This window comes from Callithrix jacchus, chromosome 9 (genome assembly GCF_049354715.1).
Source record: "Callithrix jacchus isolate 240 chromosome 9, calJac240_pri, whole genome shotgun sequence".
NCBI lineage: Eukaryota > Metazoa > Chordata > Mammalia > Primates > Cebidae > Callithrix > Callithrix jacchus.
This window is the reverse complement of record NC_133510.1, coordinates 71,109,258-71,129,540: the sequence shown is the minus strand read 5'-3', so window position 1 is coordinate 71,129,540 and position 20,283 is coordinate 71,109,258. Positions and strand designations below refer to the sequence as shown.

General features: G+C 45.4%; 3 protein-coding genes across 8 annotated transcripts in view; 1 reads left to right on the top strand and 2 right to left on the bottom strand.

The window, feature by feature from the left end:
- Positions 1-103: 103 nt before the first annotated feature.
- On the top strand, positions 104-11,245 carry ZNF641 (zinc finger protein 641). Its single transcript, XM_002752397.6, has 6 exons — positions 104-222; positions 2,913-3,121; positions 3,992-4,083; positions 5,871-6,000; positions 6,617-6,730; positions 7,562-11,245. The coding sequence occupies exons 2-6, from the start codon at positions 2,938-2,940 to the stop codon at positions 8,314-8,316; spliced, it is 1,275 nt and encodes a 424-aa protein (XP_002752443.1). The 5' UTR covers positions 104-222; positions 2,913-2,937; the 3' UTR covers positions 8,317-11,245.
- On the bottom strand, positions 8,964-18,960 carry H1-7 (H1.7 linker histone). 2 transcript variants are annotated; one of them, XR_013521919.1, is made up of 2 exons: positions 14,241-18,960; positions 8,964-14,139 (listed from the first exon to the last, which is right to left on the bottom strand). XR_013521919.1 is itself a non-coding variant. In XM_078336836.1 (1 exon), the coding sequence occupies exon 1, from the start codon at positions 18,914-18,916 to the stop codon at positions 18,113-18,115; it is 804 nt and encodes a 267-aa protein (XP_078192962.1). In that variant the 5' UTR covers positions 18,917-18,960; the 3' UTR covers positions 8,964-18,112. The 2 variants fall into 2 exon arrangements, 1 of the variants encoding a protein (XP_078192962.1); XM_078336836.1 differs by having other exon boundaries at positions 8,964-18,960.
- The window catches only part of LOC144577633 (uncharacterized), an 88,157-nt gene continuing 76,837 nt past the window's right edge, over positions 8,964-20,283 (bottom strand). For 4 of the 5 annotated variants that reach the window (XR_013521921.1, XR_013521922.1, XM_078336839.1 and 1 more), the window contains exon 5: positions 8,964-14,922. Coding sequence is in view for 3 of the 5 variants with exons in the window: in XM_078336839.1 (XP_078192965.1) it covers positions 14,837-14,922 (86 nt within the window). In the remaining 2 variants the exon portion in view is untranslated. The remainder of the gene's footprint in view (positions 14,923-20,283) is intronic. The other variant, XM_078336840.1, reaches the window with a different exon arrangement.

Below are 20,283 nucleotides of genomic sequence, written 5' to 3'. Positions count from 1 at the left end.
TCTCCTCCCTCCCACTCCCCGCGCCGCCGCCGCCGCCGCCGCCGAGCCCCGGAAGCGGGCGGGGATTTCCTGTGCCCGCCCCGCCCGCTCCCGCCGGACCGCTGTCTCCGCTTGTAGCTGGCTCCGCCGGCCGCCGGCTCCCAGACGCAAGCGGAGGGCGGAGGGGAGGGGCAGGCGGCGCCCGGGAGGGAGGCACCGGGCCGCGGGCCAAGCCGACCGTGGGTGAGTGGGGCAGGGCCGGAGGGAGCCGGGGCTGGAGGGAGGGACGCCTGGCTTCCCGGGGCGGCTGGTGGGGGCTCGGTCACCCATGGGGGCGGGGAGGAGGATCGGCCGGCTTCCGGGTTGCTGCCTTTGCCGGGGATCTGCCCTGCTAACATTCTGTGCCTGCCCGCCGCCCTGTCACCCTGTGCCCATCCCAGCTGTCAAGCCCTGCGGGCTCCCGCCGCTGTCACTCGCGCACAGGTTACCCCTTGGCTCCTTTTCTCCTCACTTGCTACTGCCCCAGCTCGGGAAACCTGTTTTCTGACCTCACTTCCCCTGCTCCAGTTCTGCCTTACTCGGATTCTCTGAAATCTGACCCTTTCCAGAGGCACTGTGACAAGAAGGAGAGAAGAAGCAACCTTACCCCTGAGCAGGCTCCCGTCCTGCCGATGACCATGCCCCACCGGTGGCAGGGGCCAGGGTTCTGTGATGGATGGAGCACGACTCGTCCCTGTGCCCTTGGGCTACTCATTTTTATAGCATGGCCCTTTTTCTTTCAGTCAGCATTGGCTGCAAAAACTTCCTTTTGCAGGTCCCTTGCTAGCCATATTTGTGAAGAAAGGAGGGAAATGAAAGCCCTAGAACCCAGGCTCCAGTGGGCATGGGATCATCCTGGAATAAACGAGGTTAGGGCTACCACCTTAACCACCCAGGCACTGGCTCTGCGTAAACATCTTAGGAAATGCAGGCTGAGAACAGGTACCTCATCCTTTGCTGAGATTTTTGCTAGCATTTCCGCAAATTTCTGTCAATGGTATAGAAAGGCTCACAGCTGGCCCAGTGGGCTCTGTAGAAAGAGGCTTCCCATTAAGGGACTCTGCTATTGGGGGAGATGGAGAAAGGGTTTGAGACAAGTGTCCAGATATGTAGCTAGAGGTAAAGCCTTCAAGGAGGATTTTCACAGGAGCTAGAGAACCAGAAAGATGGGGTGAAGAGGGGGAATTAGTGCCCTGTGTGTTAAAAGTGGATACAGGGCTGGAATTCATAGCAGAAAGTTAAAATGGAAGTTTCCCTTTATTGCTTTAGCAAGAGTTTTCCTTTCTCATAAGAAGTCTCTGAAGAGGAAACCTCCTAACCTGGGAATCAGTCCAGGGTGCTCCCATGAGGCCCTGAGCCATCCTTGGACTTCTGAGATGAAAGGGGAATGTTTTTCCTGTGCATTGGGCTTAGGGTTCCCACCTACCTCTTTTGTCAAAGACAATAGGCAAGAAAATAGATGACTTGAAATCTGTCATTACCTACCCTGGCCTTCAAGTTTCTTGCAAATGTTACTGAATGGATGTAAGTGAGCCAGGATAGTTACCAAGTTTCTGACTGTTCTTGGAAGCCTTTCACTGGCTCTGACTGTTTGGGTGTTAAATAAGAATACCCAAAATATGCTGCCAAACAGATTCTCAGAGTCTCATAATAGATTATTTCTCTGCCATAAGGCAGGGAGGCTCCTATCACAACAGAAGTGTGACCTATCCTGATCTTAAGATGTCCAAAGAAAAGAAGAGCCCACTATCTGGTTTTGTATACTGCAGGATTATTAAGAATTTTTTGAAAAATATAACCTAAATCTCTTCTCTTGCAATCAAGACCCATTTTTTCTGTTTGATCTATATAGAGATAGAAGGCACCTCTGTTTTTATTCATTAGTATCGTCATTCATCAGCCTTCTCCAGACAGAGAAAACTACATCTGACATTTTTAACTTTTCCGGTGGCTGTTTTTCCCATCCCTTTCTTGACTTCCATGTCTTCTGATGAACACACACTGGCTTCTTCATATGCTTCTTTCAAACTGAGTATATTTTTCTAATGAGATCTGACTGGTGCCTGCCAAATAAACAGGTTTGTTCTTCTGGGTCCTGTTAGCAGCATTTCTTGCCCCCTTTTCCAGCTCTGGTTCAAACTCTTTCTGTTCTTTTTTACTTTTCCTGATTAAACTTCAGCTCCTTACTGACCAACAATTTCTCTTATCTGTTAGGGTTACTTTGGAGTCCTACCCCTGCTTTCCAAGTTATTGTTTTTTTTTTTTCTTATGTATTTACTCTCAGTTCTCATTGGATGATAGACTATGTGCTTTTTCTGTTGAGGCTTGTCCCAAGTGAGGTTCCTTTTGGCTCAGCCTCGTGAAAGAGGCGTGTGCTCATGATACACATACACCCCTTGGTTGGGACTTCTACCTACAGTAATCACTTCATTCTATACCGATGAGACTATGATTTGCAGAAAATCTTATGTGTGGTTATACCCATCTTGTTGAATGCAGGTCTATGTGTATTTCTTCCTGTATGTTTCCAAATTGCTTACTTTCCTATACTTCATGTGCTTGAAATTAAATGGATAGCCTTTGAATTTCCAGGACAGTCATGTTTTTTTAAATGAACAACTTCTAACCTTCAGGTATATTCTCTTTCTATCATGAGGGCCACAAAATACCAGTTAGTGGCTTTGCTACATAGTACCTGCCAGTTTCTTAGTTCCTCCAAGAAGCTTGGTGCAGGCTCAATTGATTGGAACACATCAAGCTTTTAAAGTTCATCTTCCAGCAAGCTCCTCCTATTTTGTTTCATCTATTATCCCTGGTCCTGTTCTTCATAAGTCCCTTAGGAATATCACTCCTTTCCCATTTTCATGGGCTTTGCTGTTATGAATTTATTCCAGGTCACAATTTGGGTCTGCAGCAAAAATGCTTTCAGAACAGACAGCAGCTCTGGGGACAGGATGGGAATCAATGAATGTACAGCTGGATGGAACAGAGCCCCAGGTGGAAAGGGGAAGTCAGGAAGAGGGACCATGGAGAACAGCACCAGGTCCTCTGGAGCACCTGTGCTGTGACCTTGAAGAGGAGCCACAGTCCCTTCAGGAGAAGGGTGAGAGCCTATGGAGTATGTGGGAAGCACAGTGCATAGTCTCCTAATATTTGTTCCAAAAGGAGGGTTAAAAATCCTCAAATTGCCACGGACTAAATAGCATAGCCTGTACCAGGACCAGCCCATTCTTTCTGGGCCCTGCACAGGTATAGAATAGGCTCCTGAATTCACCAACCATGCAACTGGGCTTCTCTTGTGTCTTCATAATTACTCCCTCCACATGCAAATGCATAATTAGTGATACTGAATGAGGGAGATGAAGGAAGTGACAGCAACACTGATTACCGAGAACTCACTCATAAGATGCACTTTACTAGATGAAAATGGCATTCAAGGCCGGGCGTGGTGGCTCATGCCTATAATCCCAGCACTTTGGGAGGCCGAGGTGGGTGGATCACGAGGTCAAGAGATCGAGACCATCCTGGTCAACATGGTGAAACCCCGTCTACTAAAAATACAAAAATTAGCTGGGCATGGTGGTGCGCACCTGTAGTCCCAGCTACTCGGGAGGCTGAGGCAGGAGAATTGCTTGAACCCAGGAGGCGGAGGTTGTGGTGAGCCGAGATCGCGCCATTGCACTCCAGCCTGGGTAATAAGAGCTAAACTCCGTCTCAAAAAAAAAAAATGAAAAAAGAAAATGACATTCAAGTACTGTAAATTCAAACTATAGCTAGTCTAACTAAAAGCCATCTGATACCCTTTTAGAACATCTTGAGTGATAGCCTTCTCATATACTTTTATGCATTTGAGTTTTACCAATTGGCATAGATACAGAAGATGTGACCCTTAAGCCTCTCCAAAATGGGACCTAGACCCTATTGAGAAAGGGTAGATAGTTAATGTCTAATGTTTCTTCTCTCTCCTCATCAGCTCAGTCTGCTCCCTGGGTTCCTGCAATTCCCCAGGAAGGGAACACTGGAGACTGGGAGATGGCAGCTGCACTTCTCGCAGCTGGATCACAGGTGAGCTCTGCTTTCCTTGGCCTCTCCTGTGGTTCCATCACTGCTGCCTTTCTATGCTTTAGCATCATTCCATTGATGAGTTGGCTCACATGATCATCAATGGTACGTTCATCTTATAACTGAATAGATTCTTATCCCTTTCCAAGGGGCTCATAAGACCCTTGAAAAATTAAATGGAGCCACAACAAGGGAGGGAATTCCTTGTGGTTAGGGTTTTTTTTTTTTTTTTTTTTTGAGACAATCTCACTGTGTTGCCCAGGCTGGAGTACAGTGGTATGATCTTGGCTTACTGCAACTTCCATCTCCTGGGTTCAAGCAATTCTCCTGCCTCAGTCTTCCAAGTAGCTGGGACTACAGGCATGCACCACCATACCCAGCTAATTTTTGTGTTTTTGGCAGAGACAAGGTTTTGCCACGTTAGACAGGCTGGTCTCGAACTGCTGACCTCAGGTGATCTGCCCACATTGGCCTCCAAAGTGCTGGGATCACAGGTATAAGCCATTGTGCCTGGCCAAGGTTAGGGATTTTAATAATGGGTCATGGCTATGTTATCCACAGGAGGATTTTAGGAATAATTAATTACCTTTAAGAAATAAATCTGGAAAGATTAGGAAAAGAGGACCTGAAGAAAGCTTAGAAGAACCTAAAGTAGAAGGATTGGGTAGATGATGGAGCATTTATGGAAAAGAAGAGGAGGAAGGATGTAAAGAGGGGCAAAGCCAGAGAGGAAAATAGGTTTAGAGTCAGAAGGCAAAGGAGAGCTGTGGAAAGCTGATAATAGTGTTAGTGCTAATAGGAGTACACCCCCAGAGTACTTAACATGTATGCCATTTTCTGAGTGCTTTATGTATATTAACTCATTTAATTCTGAGAACTACTCAGGTATCCGATTTTACAGATGAGAAAGTGGGGCAGGGAGAAATTAAGGCACTTGTGTAGGGTCTTGCTGCCAGAAAGTGACAAAGCTGAGTCACTTGGCTCCAGATTCTGAGTTCCTAACCACCATACTGCACTGCATAAAAAAATAAAGATATGGCTGGGCACAGTGGCTCACGCCTGTAATCCCAGCAGTTTGGGAGGCCGAGGTGGGAGAATCATGAGGTCAGGAGTTCGAGATCAGCCTGGCCAACATGGTGAAACCCCATCTCTACTAAAAATACAAAATATTAGGTGGGCGTAGTGCTGGGTTCCTGTAATCCCAGCTACTCAGGAGGCTGAGGCAAGAGAATCACTTGAACCCAGGAAGTAGAGGTTGCAGTGAATTGAGATTGCACTACTGCACTCCAGCCTGGGTGACAGAGTGAGACTCTGTCTCAAAAAAAAAAAAAAAAAAAGATAAGATATGTTGTGGTGAGAGAGGCAAGAAAGAATGTTTTATCCGTAGCATTTTGTGCTACGGATAGAACAGGCAAGGTCCAGTGGAGGAAGGAGGAGATGATATGCAATTTCTTCATAAAAAGAGTAAGACCAGGGAGAAGTGACTGAATAAACACCTGTAACTCAGCAGAGGGTGTGATGAGTTTGTGGTGCCTCTATCTTCTCATGGCCCCACTTGGGAAATTCCTCTACTAACATTATCCTTACTCACTTCTTGACCATCTAATCTTCACTCCTCTCCTCATTTCCTCTTTGCCAAAACTATGTGCCCTACCGAGGGGCTTCTGGGCAGCTCTTTTCTCAGATCATTTCTCACCCTTTCTCCTCTACTAACTTAGTCTTTCATACTGAATCACATTTTCCTTAAAAAAAAAACAGCTGCTGACAGAAGATGCTACATTTTGTTTCAGGGCCTGGTAACCATCAAGGATGTGTCACTATGCTTCTCTCAGGAGGAGTGGCGGAGCCTGGACCCCTCTCAGACAGACTTTTATGGAGAATATGTCATGCAGGAAAACTGTGGGATAGTAGTCTCTCTGAGTAAGCATGACCTTCCCCAACCACTAGAAGTTGTACTCTGGGAGGACAGAGTCATCTGCTTCAGGGATCTTGAATAATGTCTGTGTAGGACTCTTTCTATGGCAGGGAAGCTGTCTATGCTTCCACCAGAGAAAGAACACTAGGGCCAATCCCAAGAGAATGAGAGTAAAGCATCATTTAAAAAAAAAAAGCAAATGATGCTGAATTATGGAGTAAAAAACTTGAAGTTTTTCTTGATTGAGAATTAGGATGTTCTTACAAAGCAGAGAGAACTGGAACTGGGTCCTTGTAAACTTGGAAACCATATAGAGGAAGACAGGGATGCAGGGGGTAGGACTAAAGTGAAGTTATGACCAGAAAGGCCAGTTGGGCTGGAAGTATCTGAGTGGAAGAAAATAGGTTCATGGGGAAGGAGAGTGATTTTCTAGGCAGAGAAGAGGGACTTAACAGAAATCGGTGGAAAAGAGGTTGGGGTGGGGAGATGTTTCTTTCTTGACCTTCTTTTGTCTAGAGTTCCAAACAATCATCTAGGAAACAGCTTTTTTTTTTTTTTTCCCAGAAATATAGAATTGCTGTTGAACTAATTGACAATTCTATTTTCCTTTCCCATGAGCAGGATTTCCAATTCCCAAACTGGACATGCTTTCTCAACTAGAAGGAGGAGAAGAACAATGGGTTCCTGACACCCAGGACTTAGAGGAGAGGGACATTCTGAGGGTCACATACACAGGTAAGAACCTAGAATAGGCTTTCAGCCACTGCCTTCACACTTCAGGGCATCATAATGCCATGTTCCTCTAATCCCTCCTCTGCCTCAGAGAGTTCCAGAAAAAACAGGTTTAGAGATTCTTTTCTTCAAGAATCCTTTTCTTCAAGGGAATGTAACAGAATGGCGTAGTGGGCACTTTGTGGATTTGAATTTCTTCATCTGTAAATTACTGTGAAAATTAAATATACGAATATGTTAGAACAGTAGAACAGTGGCAAGCACATCATAAGCACTCAATAAATGTTAATTGTTGTTGTTACTGTTGATGTTGTTGTCAACCTCCCACCCATTTCAGAAATGCCTTCCACACTGTCTTGAGGATTGCTGACAGGTGCCCCTCAGCCAGTGACAATTGCAGCACATTCTAGAAATCTCTCCATCTATGCTTAGATAGAAAGATGGTGATTAATAGTAATACATAGTAGTACATAAATAATGGTAATAAATAATAACATATACATTTACTAAGTACTTACTATGTGCAGGTCCTGTGCTATCTGTCTTATAACCACCTGAGAGAGGTATGATTCCCATTTTACAGAAGAAATTAAGGCTTAGAGAAGTTAAGTGGAAAATTGAGATTTGAGATTCCATCTTGGGTAATCTGCCTCCTAAGTCTAGGCTTTTAACCTCTATATCTATTGCACTATCTTGTATGACGTTAGACTATGTTCCCTCAACCCTTCTGGGGTCAGGTCTGGGCCCTGGCAGGCATCAGACAACTTCATTTGTGACTTAGGCCTCAAGTACGCTTTTGTGACTTTTGGGGTTGGTATTTCCCCTTCTCCGCAGGAGATGGAAGTGAACATGAGGGGGATACCCCTGAACTAGAAGCAGAACCTCCCAGAATGTTATCCAGCGTGTCTGAAGATACCGTTCTCTGGAACCCGGAGCATGAAGAGAGCTGGGATTCCATGCCCAGGAGCTCCAGAGGAATGCTCCTGGGGCCCCCTTTTCTTCAGGAAGATAGCTTCTCAAACCTGCTGTGTAGCACAGAGATGGATTCCCTGTTAAGACCACACACATGCCCCCAGTGTGGGAAACAGTTTGTGTGGGGCTCCCACCTTGCTAGGCATCAGCAAACACACACTGGGGAGAGGCCCTACAGCTGCCTCAAGTGTGAGAAGAGCTTTGGGCGAAGACATCACCTTATCAGGCACCAGAAAACTCACTTACATGATAAGCCCAGCAGGTGCTCTGAGTGTGGTAAGAATTTCCGATGCAACTCCCATCTGGCCAGCCACCAGAGAGTGCACGCAGAAGGCAAATCCTACAAGGGCCAAGAGGTTGGAGAGAGCCCTAGTACAAGGAAACGGCAGCGTGCCACACCAGTGCCAAAGTGTCACGTGTGCACTGAATGTGGGAAGAGCTTTGGCCGAAGGCACCACCTTGTGAGACACTGGCTGACCCACACTGGGGAGAAGCCCTTCCATTGCCCTCGCTGTGAGAAGAGCTTTGGCCGAAAACATCACCTGGACAGGCACCTGCTGACCCACCAGGGACAAAGTCCCCGGAACAGCTGGGACAGAGGAACATCTGCCTTTTGAAATCTGTTTCCACTAAAGCTATGGTCAAATCTATCAGCCGGTGCTACTAGGAGTCACTGCCAGGGCTGCCATTCTCCTGAATCCTAGTGTCCAGAATCATGATCCCTGACCCCATCTCTAGAAAGACGAGGTCCCGGCAATGGCCAGGGCATTTATCACCAGTTCTGTGAGATGGCACATAAAAATAGAGTTCTTTGGGCAATACTTTTAGGAAGCAATGCATACTACATGGGCTGATATTCAGCCTGAGCCATTCTCAAGAGGAGAGTGGTACTAACAGTTTATGGCTGAAGTCCATTCTGATTGGTTGGAGTCTATGCTATACCAATTGTTAAATATTTTGAGTATCACTCTTGCATACCATTACTATTGTATTTTCTATATATAGAGAGAGAAAGACCATTTTAGCATATTAAAGGCTCTGAAAATTTCTGCAGTAGAGCAAACTGAAGTTTCTATTAATGCAGTGTTTCCTAAATGTATTTGACCTCAGTATCTTTTCTATTTACATCCCACAGAACTGGTGACTCCATGAATCACACTCTGGTGAACACTGGGTTAGAGAATAATGAGGAAACGACATAGTGATCAGGCATCCAGAGCCCCCTTTTTGATCCATATGAAAGCTGGAGGTCAGTCCTTGTTGCTGTGTGGGTCTGTCTTCCTTATCCCAAGCAGCAGTATATACATCTACACCTCTCACCCTCAACCTGCTGAAAAACATAACTTTTTACCCCTTATTCCTACTTCCTTCATCCTGCACATACATATATCCAGCTGAGAGATGATGCTACAAGGCTAAGAGATGACCTAATACCCCCAAATAACCCAGGCCCACACAGAAAAAAAAAAAAAAACTATCCCCTTGAACAGACCCCTCTCTCCTCTTGACTGTCTTTATGTGTCTATGTGTATTTGTGTGCAGGGTCTTTGAAGAGAGCATGCTATGTGCAAACTGTACAAGCTAGGTTTTCTAGGGGCTATGTTCTGGGGATGAGGGTAGTGGGGATTATGTGGGGTTTTTTCTTCATTTTGTTTCAAGACAGGAAACAGTCTGCTTAAGGGAGCACTACTGGAAAGTGTTAAATGACAGGTTAAGTTGTGGGAGTTGAGTACAAAGCTTTCCCAGTATTGCTGAGATCAAAGCAATTGTGGATGTGTATGTCTAGGTCTGACTTTGCCGCCTGCACATTGCTTTCAACTGGGCAGAGAGAGAAAAGTCTTTGGAGAGGTGAGCTGTTTCTTGTTGATTTCAGGCAAGAGGCACATAGAAACTTTGTATTGAGTGGGGATTTTGTTTTAAGTGCTGGAAACTTAGGGCAGGAATTACCGTGTTTGCAAGTTGTTGCCATCACTCTTGTTTGAGTTTGATTGCCTCATCAAGGGGCAAGAATTATTCTTGAGGATCTCATTCTCTCAGAAACAGAACTTTAGGGGAAATGGCTATGGCTTAGCTTTTCATCTGATACAGAGTAATGAGCTTTCTGGTTAGTTTTCCTTCAATTCTGGCAAGGTGTACACTAAGACCCTTAACTCTAGGGCTTGCATAAGTATTCTAGCATCCATTATTTGATGAGTTGGTCATTGTTTCTCTTTATCAATGATTGTGTTAATACCAGTCGTATTATTAAAAATTATTATTTTGTATGTAAGAGCAGTTTGGGATTAGGGAGCAAAGTGGGATATTTTCTCTTTAATGCTTAGATACTGTTTCTTCCCTAAGATATATTTCTCAACCACAATTGGTAGAGTGAACCAGAGAGGCAAGAGGAAGTGAGCTGCAACAGTTTAGTGACTCTCGCTTTTGTGTAGGAAAAACTGGGTGAATCACAGCTCCTCAGAGTCTTGGACTCAACTAGAATTGAAAACAGACTTATTTTGCTGACTGGGCTTCTTGGAGTATATGTGACTTGAGCAGCTTGGCCCCTACCTCCCTTCTGCTACTCAGAGCAGCCTGCCTTCTTCATTCTTCCTGGAATGCACTTCTCTTGCTTATTTCCTGTGAATAAAGCAAAATCGCAGGCCTTTGTAAGGCTGGTCTTGCCCTAGGTCCTCAGAAACAGGAGCATTTTAGTATCAGTATTAGGAGATGCCCCAGGGATTATTAGTTTCATTGATAAATCTGGACTCTGCCACTTATTTTACTCTCCCTCTTTAATACTAAAAGCTCTGGGTAAGCATTGGTTCAGAACCTGTCTTAAGTACAGACCTGTTGAATCTGGCAGGAAACAGAAGTGTACTTTTTTTGAAAAATAGACATTTGTAATTCACTCAGTTTCCATAAACATTTAGCAGGTTCAGAGCCCATCTGTGAAATCCCTAAACTACCTTCAAAGAAAGGGAGTTCCACAGACAAATGGTTATTATATATTTGTGTCAGAATTAGAAGGCAAGGGTCACTAAATATTTTAAGGACTAACATACCAGAGGCATTAGCATATAAGGATAGAGTCTGGTCTTTAATTAAAAGAAGGGTATTGCTTGCATTCTGCTCTATGATTTTCAGAAATATCTAACATGCTGACAAATCAGCTCCTCATAAATCTTGTTTGAAGGACCTGTGGGAAAGTGATATTCCTTACTATTAGATCACACCTCTTAAGAACTACATGTTAACATCTGGCCTTTTATCTGTTTTAGTAACTGTAGGGATAGAAAGTGAAGCCGCCAGAGTTAGGTGCAACTATAGCACCCAGCTGAAAGGCACCATGAGTCTAAGGGCCTTCTGCAGAAGGGGCAATCCTTTGAGTTATTTTTGGTGTACCACTGTCTTCTCTACCTCGGTCCAACACCACCTCCCTTGGACAAAAAATAAAACAAGCAACAGCCATCAGATGAGTGAATAGATTTTAATGATTTTTCCCACCGGGAATCAGCCTCAAACTTTCATGTTCCACCCTGTCTCCTTTAAATAAAAAGAGTCTCTATGTTCTTGTTGGGCAAAATGTAAAATGAACATCCATCTTCAGGAACTCGTCACATTTTTCCATCTGTGGTGCCTCACCCTATTCTGAGTGTCCTCCCTTTTCGACCCCAACATATTAGCGCTCAAAGACTCCCTCACATAGGAGAATGTAACCCAAAGTGTTAGCTTTTCACAAGGCTATTTGCACTTTAAGCCTTAGTTCTAACTGTGGAAGGAAAATCTCTTCCCTTGTCAAAGTATTGTTATGCCTTCGGAGAACTAAAAAAGTGATAATTTGGGACAAAATTCCTCCCTTTCCAACATTCCTGCAATCAAACCACGGTTTCTCTTTCTATCAAGGGCAGGTCCTGACTCAGACCTAGAGGGGCCAGAAGGCCAGTTCTTTCCATCTCTCTATTAGGATGACTGCATTGACTGGGGCTGGGCAATAACAGAAAAGTTAAATCCATTCCTTTAGATCCCTTAGAGAGCTGCCGATAGCAAGATTTTCCTTTATTCCCTTGTGTGTAACACCAAACAGTGGCTCTCAAAATGTGGTCTTTGGGCCAGCAGCATAAATATCACCTGGAAACTTGTTTGAAATGCAAATTCTTAGCCCCCACCCTAGGAGAACTACTGAATCAGAAACTTGGGAAGGAGCTGAACATTCAGTCTTTTAACATGCCCTCCAAGATGTATTACGTAAGCTAAAGTTTGAGAACCACTGGCTAGGGGATTAATATTTCAAGCATTGGTACCTCACTCTCTTCAAATGGATCTTCACACTTCTGTTGTCAGGTTTATTCTCTGCCCCACTAGGCTAGACCACAATTCTGTTCCCCTTAGTTGCAAGGTCTTCTTCCACTCTTTTTTTTTGAGATGGAGTCTCACTCTGTGGCCCAGGCTGGAGTGCAGTGGCACAATCTCTGCTCACTGCAACCTCCGCCTCCCAGTTTCAAGTGATTCCCCTGCCTCAGCTCCTGAGTAGCTGGGGCTATAGGCACGGGCACCACATCTGGCTAATTTTTTGTATTTTAGTAGAGATGGGGTTTCACCATGTTGTCCAGGATGGTCTCGATCTCCTGAGCTCATGATCTGCCCACTTCAGTCTCCCAAAGTGCTGGTATTACAGGCATGAGCCACCAGCCAGTCTTCTTCCACTCTTAACTCAGTGAAAGAACTGGGGCTAGTCACCAATAGCAGAAAATATGGTGGGGCAACTACCAAGCTCCTATGATTGACTGGGGCTGGGACTTCCCATATGGGCACTGAATATATTTGGGTTCAGTAATCTGAAAGGACAAAAAGGAACAAACAACTCAAAGATGGAAAATCCAGTGTAAAACTGAAAAACCCTGACATCCAAGGAAATGATTCTCCTTTGTCCTTTTCACTGGCTCTTCTAATAAGAGGCAGGTGGAGTGGGCATCTAGCACAAAGGTAGAATAAGGCCTGTCATGCCAAGGCCTTAAGAACCCATGTTTTCCAACATCATAATTGCATTAGAGACCAATGAGGGGCCATGGAAGGGATTTCTAACTATGATTTGGCATACCCCATGGGCAAGGGCAACAGGAGCATCACAGAGTCCCCAGGGCACAAGAGGGAGCTAGCCTTTTCTAGTAATATGTGACACAAGCACGATTTAAATCCAGACTCTGCTTATTAGGTAGAGGTTGTAACCAATTAAGCCATGGTGACCAAAATGCATTCTGCTGCTTAGAAGATTCTGTCTGATTCAGGCTGTGGGGAGGAACCTGCCTTAGAGGCTCTGGCCCTGCTACCACCTCCATTTCCTCTCCCAGGAGCACCTACGAGGACAGAGTTAATGACAGTTACAAATCTGCCCACAGGGCTTCTCCAAGATCAAAAGATTAGAGTAGACCTCAAGGCTGAAGCTTTCTTCAACCCCAGGCCTCATGCTCTCTCCCTCTTTCCTGCTACCACCTCCATTTTCCCAACAGGCAGCATTCTTCCTCTACACTTTGTCCCTACTTCTCTTTAAAAAAAATTTTTTTTGTTTGTTTGTTTGAGTTTTGCTTTGTTCTGATTGAGCAATAATAGACCTTCCCAAGGGCATTTGTTTTCTCTAACTCCCACCCTTCTTCCATTCTAGTTTCTCTCTTCAAGCTTCTGGCCAATTCTATTCCATTATGAGCCCACTTACTATCTATTCCTCTGCCTACTGTCCAGTTTCTTTTCTATCGGCTTTAAGCTACTAAGCAGGGGTCAATTCATACTTCCCACTCTCTTCCTACAAAATTCTTGGCTTGGCTACAGCAATTCATCTGCCACCTCACCACTTTGCTCCTTTCTCATACATACTCTCCCACAAGACACCACCACCACTCCACCCCTGCCTAGTGCTGCCAAATGTGGCCCCTCTACTCCATTTCCTAGAGGCTCTTCTTCTCTTCATGTAACTTCCAAAGTTGTTTTCCACTTTTCACCATTTTTAATTTTGTCCCTTCTAGTCTCCTGTGACTCCTGAAAATCAAACTCTCAACTCTACAAGCAGTTTTTTGTGTGCTTATTATGTGCCAGGCCCTGGCAATTTCAGGCCTGGGAGATCAAATGTGATCCTTGCTCCTGCTCTGAGTGTGTTCTTCAGCTAAGCCCTCCCCACCCCCCACTTTCCTGCCATGTCTCTTGCCACCAGGCACCTGGGCATCATCTTCCAGGAAACTTTGGGGATGAATGCTCACTTGCTATGTACCCCAACTGCTCCATGCCTGCCAGATTTCTAGCTATTATCTGAATTGGTTCCTTCTGATGAACCGTGAACTTCCTTGGGTTACCCAACTGGGGACTTACAGTCCCTGTCAGTTGAATAAAAGATGTGTTGGCTGTATCACTTATTTCTTCTCTAGGTCTTCTTCACCTTTCCCTCCATTCCTGCTCTGCTCCTGATAAAAAGACTGCCACAGAATGGGAGAAGATAAGTCACAGAATCTTCTGAGAACCACCTCATCTCACTGCCAGATACATAAGCCTCCAGGCACAACAGGTTGAGTCTCACCTCCCTCTGGCATCCTGGCCCCTATATGATGCTTCTGAGTCAGCCACGGACTTGATCCAACCTAGAGATGCTGGAGGATTGGGCAGGTGATCTGTTCCCAGGGAGCACTTCAACAGCAGACTGCTGAGCAGGGCCAGGACTAGGGAGATTGCCCAGCATATGAGTTTAAGGAGGCCCTCAGTTCCAGGGCCCAGCAAGTACTGACCTTGCTCTTGAAGATCTAAGAGTGTTGAGCTCAAGTATGGAGCCACCTAGTGGTGGTGGTAGTGACTGTGACTTGACCCCCTAGGCATGTTCACAATAACTGGATGCTCTTGTGATTAAGAGGATAGGGTAGGAAATGGTTGTGGGAGAAAACATGGAAAAGCAGGTGTGCAGATAGGGTTGGAAGGCGCTGTCCGTTAACCAGTGACAAAGCCCCTCCATTTGGGCAGGCAGGGCCTGTGTTGAATGCAACTCAAAGGCATGACTCTTCCTCTACAGGAGTTGCCTTAAAGAGCCTCAAGCCTATTACTTAGGGGATCATCCTCAGATGCCTTGCAGCTTTCCTTACCTCAGCCAGATTGTTTTGTTTCCCAGGGCCTCATAAAGTTTCCTTATTTTCTTGTGTTCACTCTCGCTTTCCCGCAGCCACTTGGAGTCTGGTCTTTTCCATCAACAAAAAGGGAAGGAGGTAAGGGAACTGAGAAAATGGAAAAGAGAAACACAGCCACCATGACTGTCCACTAGCTAGAAATGTGGCAGGCACGGGGATGGTAAAAACTCCCACCAGTATGTGAGTGCCTGTTTCCCCATAGCCTTACCATTTGCCCATCTGATTAAAAATACCACCATCTTTTTAGAATTTATGTTTAGTATACTTTAAATATGCATTTCTAAATTGAACCTTTTCATATTTTTAAAAGGACATTTTTGTTTCTGTTAAGTGTTTTTTAAACAACTATTGAATATTTGTTCTAGAGGACATCTAACATTCGTTACAACTCAAGCCCAACAACGATGTGATCAGCATTACACTGGGCAGTTGAGGTAAAAGGAAAGCAAAGCATTGAGGTCAGGGTCATTCCATTTTCTCTGACTAAAGTTAAATGCCCAAATATGCCACTCAAATGTGAGCTCAGAAAAGTGGAGATGTTTTATCCATTTTAATATTCCCAACACAGGGCCTAGAATCTTGCAGGCACTTGGTCATTAATGAATGAATACTAGGGATGAGATTAGCTATTCTTGGGAATGCCTCTGGCAGAGCACCCAGCCAACATTAAGATCTTGATAATCTGGATAGCTTGCTAATGAGATAGGGTCGTTTCTTATATTTCACTGGAGTATAACCACCCTAAAACTTATCAGTGAAAAATAATCTGAAATGACCACTGTTAACTATATAAAGTTAAGGGTCTGGGTCTCTCGTGTCTCCTACTGTTCCTACATATGGTAGGCACTTAATAAACTGGATACATTTTGCCAAATGAATGAAAGTTTGAAATGAAGAAACCATCATAAAACAAATATGTGATTTTTTTAAGGAAATCTAGAAAACAAATTGCCAGTATCATTCCCATCCTATCTTAGAGAAAAAAGCCTAATTCTAGACCACCTAGTATTTCAGTCTTCTTATTCCTAAGTTTACCAAGGTCTGAGTTCTTGTCCCATGACCAAGAAGAAGGAGGCATGCAGACAACAGAGAATAAGGCAGAGTACATTTACTATGTGACAGAAAAGCTCTTAGCAGCAAGAGGGGACTCAAAAGTGGGTTGCCAGAAATGGGGCTGAGTTCTGGGATTTTTATGTGCCAAAAAGTCTTCTGTGGGTTCTGTCATAATGGGAGAGGTAAAGTTCCCCCTGGGGTGTTGCATCTGTGGATGCCTGAGGTTGGCCATAGTGACTCCATCTTGGTTATTACCCAAGTGCCTTAGCAAAACCCATGATGGGGGTGGGGGGCAAACTGCAGTGCTAATGATTTTACAATTAGCTCTGGGTCATGTTCAGGACATTTAGTTGATTTATTGTGCCTGTGCCTAAGTTGGGACAGTCCCTTCTGAGCAAACATCCTGGTATAAGAGGAAATTCTTAACCACATTTCCACCTGCTAGCTACACCACAGGGGGAGTACAGGGGTGGTCCCACGGGTGCTCTCTCTTGAGACCCTCCCTATCTACCTAGTCAGCCTCTAATTGTCTCCTCTTTCACTGGTTCTTTAGGTGAAAACATCCTAAGACTATAAAGCGGGTAACACAACTGGCTATCATCAGGGCACTTGATTAACTTTATTCTAATTGTGTTCAATAGGCAATGTGTGATTTTCTCATTGCCTCTTTGCAGAGGCATTCTTCTACTCACATTTACGTGCATAATAAACTTAATTACAACATGGCAAAGTAATCAAGTTCTGATCATCTATAGATGAGATAAACCGGCAAGAATTCTACAGTTACTAGGCTCTGCACAGGCTTAAAGCAGTGATTCTCAAGGGTGTAAAAGGTAAATATTAGCATAACTTAACGGTGTTTTGTTGTGGGTTTTGTTTTGTTTTTTTTTTGTCTGTTTTAAATACACATACCCTGCTGCCCCTTATAGGAGATATCAGACTCTCCTGAGGAAAAGACTGGTCAGGTATACCTGGAGAAAGCTCCCAAGAGGTTCTAATACCTTTCCACTGCCACTCTTACCTCTTAAAGAAAAAGCACTTGCCAGCTGCTTCCACGTCCCCATTCACTTGACTTCAGCTGAAAACAGCTAGTCCTTTCCCTGAATCAGCAACTTTAATGTTTTACTTCCCTAGGAACCACTTCTGTATCCTGTCAGCTATGGCGGGAGAACTACTCCCGCACTGTTCTGAACCCCTGCATTCAGAACTAAAATCATACATTTGTTCTATACTTGGTACACAGTGCTCAATACATGCTGTTGCTAAGAAAAGCAAAACACTATTATCTGGCCTTCTCCATCTCCTTGTATTTCTGCTATGCATTCTGCAAACCTTCATAATTTCCTCTCTAGGAGTTGGCACTTTCTCAGAAGATATTTCCTTATTGCTGAAGTTTGTCAAGCAAACCATATGCCATGACGTTTAAGTCCCCTTTTCATTTTACTGACATTTAGATCACCTAAAAATCATCTTAGCCCAATCCCAACATTTTACTGAAAGGGAGCCCATGAATAACTCCGCAAAGGTCAGACTAGCAGAACTTTGACTAGAATCCTGGTATCACTACATACTAGTCCAGTATTTTTCTGCTATAGCACATTACTACTCCACTGGGAAATAATTAAACACATATTTAACTCTCAGTAACGAGCACCTACCCTATGCCAAGCCCTGTGCTGGATGCTTTCACACACTTATTTAACTGAGGATTAACATAAGAATATTTTTTTAAATTAAAATAGGCTATCAATTCAAGGTAAAAACTACAAACTCATTACAATCAATTTTGGGAGGACTCTGTCCTAAAAAGAATTTCAGTTAAGAACACTTTGAATCAGTGGGACCACTCAACTTGAAGACTACTCTTTTCCCAACATGCCTTCCTCCCCAGAACTCTATTTGGATTTGCTAGAGTAACACTTGTTAAACCGCGGGTTTTCCTCTATCTGTTTTTCTCTACTTCTAAGACATTTCTTTGAGTCCTGCAGCAGGAACAGAATCTCAGTTCTTTACTCTCTTCATTGCACATTACCATCACCTGCCCCTTCCCTTCCAGGTGGGGCAAAGAGAAAATAAACACAGGGTGGTCGAGAGGTCCATTTCATTTCAATTAGTGTGAGAGACGCTCTTCTTGGGGTCTATGGGGGGAAAGCATGTGTCCTGGGTAGGAGGGAAGCTGCTCCCACTAGAGGCATTCTCGACTGCATTCCGAAGACCTTCAGATTTAGGGCTGGTCTTTGAGGAAGTCTAGTGGAGTCTTCCCCTGCCTGCTAGATGTCTGGTCGGTTTTAGCCGGCGTTGGCTTCTGGATGGTCCGCTGAGCGGGCTTCTTGGGCTTCTGCTTCTCTTCCCTGGGCTTGGAGCTTCGCCTCTTCTCCTGCCCTGACTTCAGCCTGGTGTGTTCCTTCGCGGCCCGTCCTCGCCGGTCTGCCGCTGTGGTCCCCGCTTCGTCCTTGGCTCCGGCACACGGCGGCTCCTTGGCCCTCAGCCTCGCCCTCCTGGCTCTCGTCGCCCTGGCCCTGGCCCTGGCCCTGGCCCTGGCCCTGGCTCTGGTTTTCGCCCTCGCACTCCGTCTCCACACTTCTCTGGCCTTCCTGGCCGCCTTGCGAAGGCGCGTCCGGCGCCTCCGTGGTCTCCAGGGCGCGACTGGGGTCCTCCGGGGACCGCGCGCGCCCTCCTCCAGCCTCGCGAGCCCCAGCTTTCTTTTGGGCTTCAGAACCTTCCAGACCCTGAAGTAACCCGCGGCGTCGCTGCCGCTGACCCGGAGGAGCGTGCCCGTGGCCTCCCGCCTGGGCGCTTTGTGGCCGCCACTCTTCCTGCGCACTTCGTAGCCGGCGTTTCCGAACTCCTTCCTGAGGTTGGCCAGAGTCAGCCCTTTGTGAGCGGCGATGGCCCGGAGCACCAGCTGGGACACTCTGAGCACGGAGCGCCGGTCGCAGCTCGGTGGTCCCCCGACAGTTTTTTCCGCTGGCGGCTGAGTGGCTGAGTGGCCTTGAGATTCTCCACTGGGTTCAGGTGCCTCGGCCATCGCCCCTCTCCCGCCTCCGCGGTGCCACCGTCTTTTGGCCTCTCCCGCTCAGGCCTGTTCTATAGCTGAGGTGGACTGAGCCACGTCACAAAGGCGGGCTGGGCAGAGATTTTCAGGTCCTAATTATGGGCTGGCAGGGGCCCTTTTTATTTCTAATAACCAATCAGATGCCACTTCGTTCTAGGATCCATGCAAGTCTTCTGCGCCTGTCCACCTGCAGCAGTCACCTACACAGTCTCCGGGGTTTTGTTGCCGAATCAAACTTAACTGATCTCGATCTCCACGCTTTCTTTAGTCGGCTGGTGTGTGTGTGTATGTGTGTGGCTGGTGTGTGTTTTGTGTGTGTGTGGTCCTGCACACCATCTACCTTCACAGTCCCTTAAAAAACAAGCAATACAGTGCTTGTAGAAAATACACGGGGTAGTCCATGCAACACAACCCAGCCTAGAAACTCCTAGCTTTAATTCCCAGGTAACTGAAGTCATGTCTCCCTAATTCTGTGCAAGAGCATGAAGCAAAAGAAGGAACCAACTGTGGTCCCTCTACCCTAAACACTGATTCCCACACCTGGGAAGTTTAGATGCCACATTCAATTGCAGATTTCACATCGCCTGAGGACACTGGTCTAATCGTCATTCTTCAAACATACTGTGTGTTTCTCCCTCTCATCCCCTCTGGATTGTTCATCCTTTTTCTCTGCCCAGATAAGTCCTGCTCATCTTTTAAGATACTGCTAAATTATCTTTTTTCACTGAAGACTTCCCAAGCTCTTTCAAATGATTTCTTGCCTCTTAACTACCACATACACCAAAATTACTTATGCAATCTTATATGGCTTTTTCTTTATTTTAAATTAATTTGGCATTACAGAGTATAATGTGGCACATTTTTTTAAAAGAAAAAAAAAAGTGGCTGGGTGCTGTGGCTCACACCTGTAATCCCAGCACTTTGCAGGCCGAGGCGGGTGGATCACGAGGTCAAGAGATCCAGACCATCCTCACCAACATGGTAAAACCCAGTCTCTACTAAAACTACAAAAATTAGCAGGGTGTGGTGGCACACACTTGTAGTCCCAGCTACTCGAGAGGCTGAGGTAGAAGAATCTCTTGAAACCAGGAGTCAGAGGTTGCACTGAGCCAATATCACACTATTGCACTCCAGCCTGGTGACAAAGCAAGACTCCGTCTCAAAAAAAAAAAAACAAACTAGAAACTTGTACTTGGAGTTGGAAGATATGGATGCATATCCTAGCTCTTTAGGAGCCATATGACATTAACAAATCCCTTAATATCAGCGGTGTGTCTGTGGGATGTATGTGCCAGCCATCTGACTTCTCATCAAACATCACATTCCCTTCCTACCAACAT

Coding starts and splice junctions, on each gene's coding strand:
- ZNF641 (XM_002752397.6), top strand. CDS start 2,938: ATGCTTTCAGAACAGACAGCAGCTCTGGGGACAGGATGGGAATCAATG. Junction 4,084..5,870: donor TTCTCGCAGCTGGATCACAG/GTGAGCTCTGCT, acceptor ATTTTGTTTCAG/GGCCTGGTAACCATCAAGGA. Junction 6,731..7,561: donor TCTGAGGGTCACATACACAG/GTAAGAACCTAG, acceptor CCTTCTCCGCAG/GAGATGGAAGTGAACATGAG.
- H1-7 (XM_078336836.1), bottom strand. CDS start 18,916: ATGGCCGAGGCACCTGAACCCAGTGGAGAATCTCAAGGCCACTCAGCC.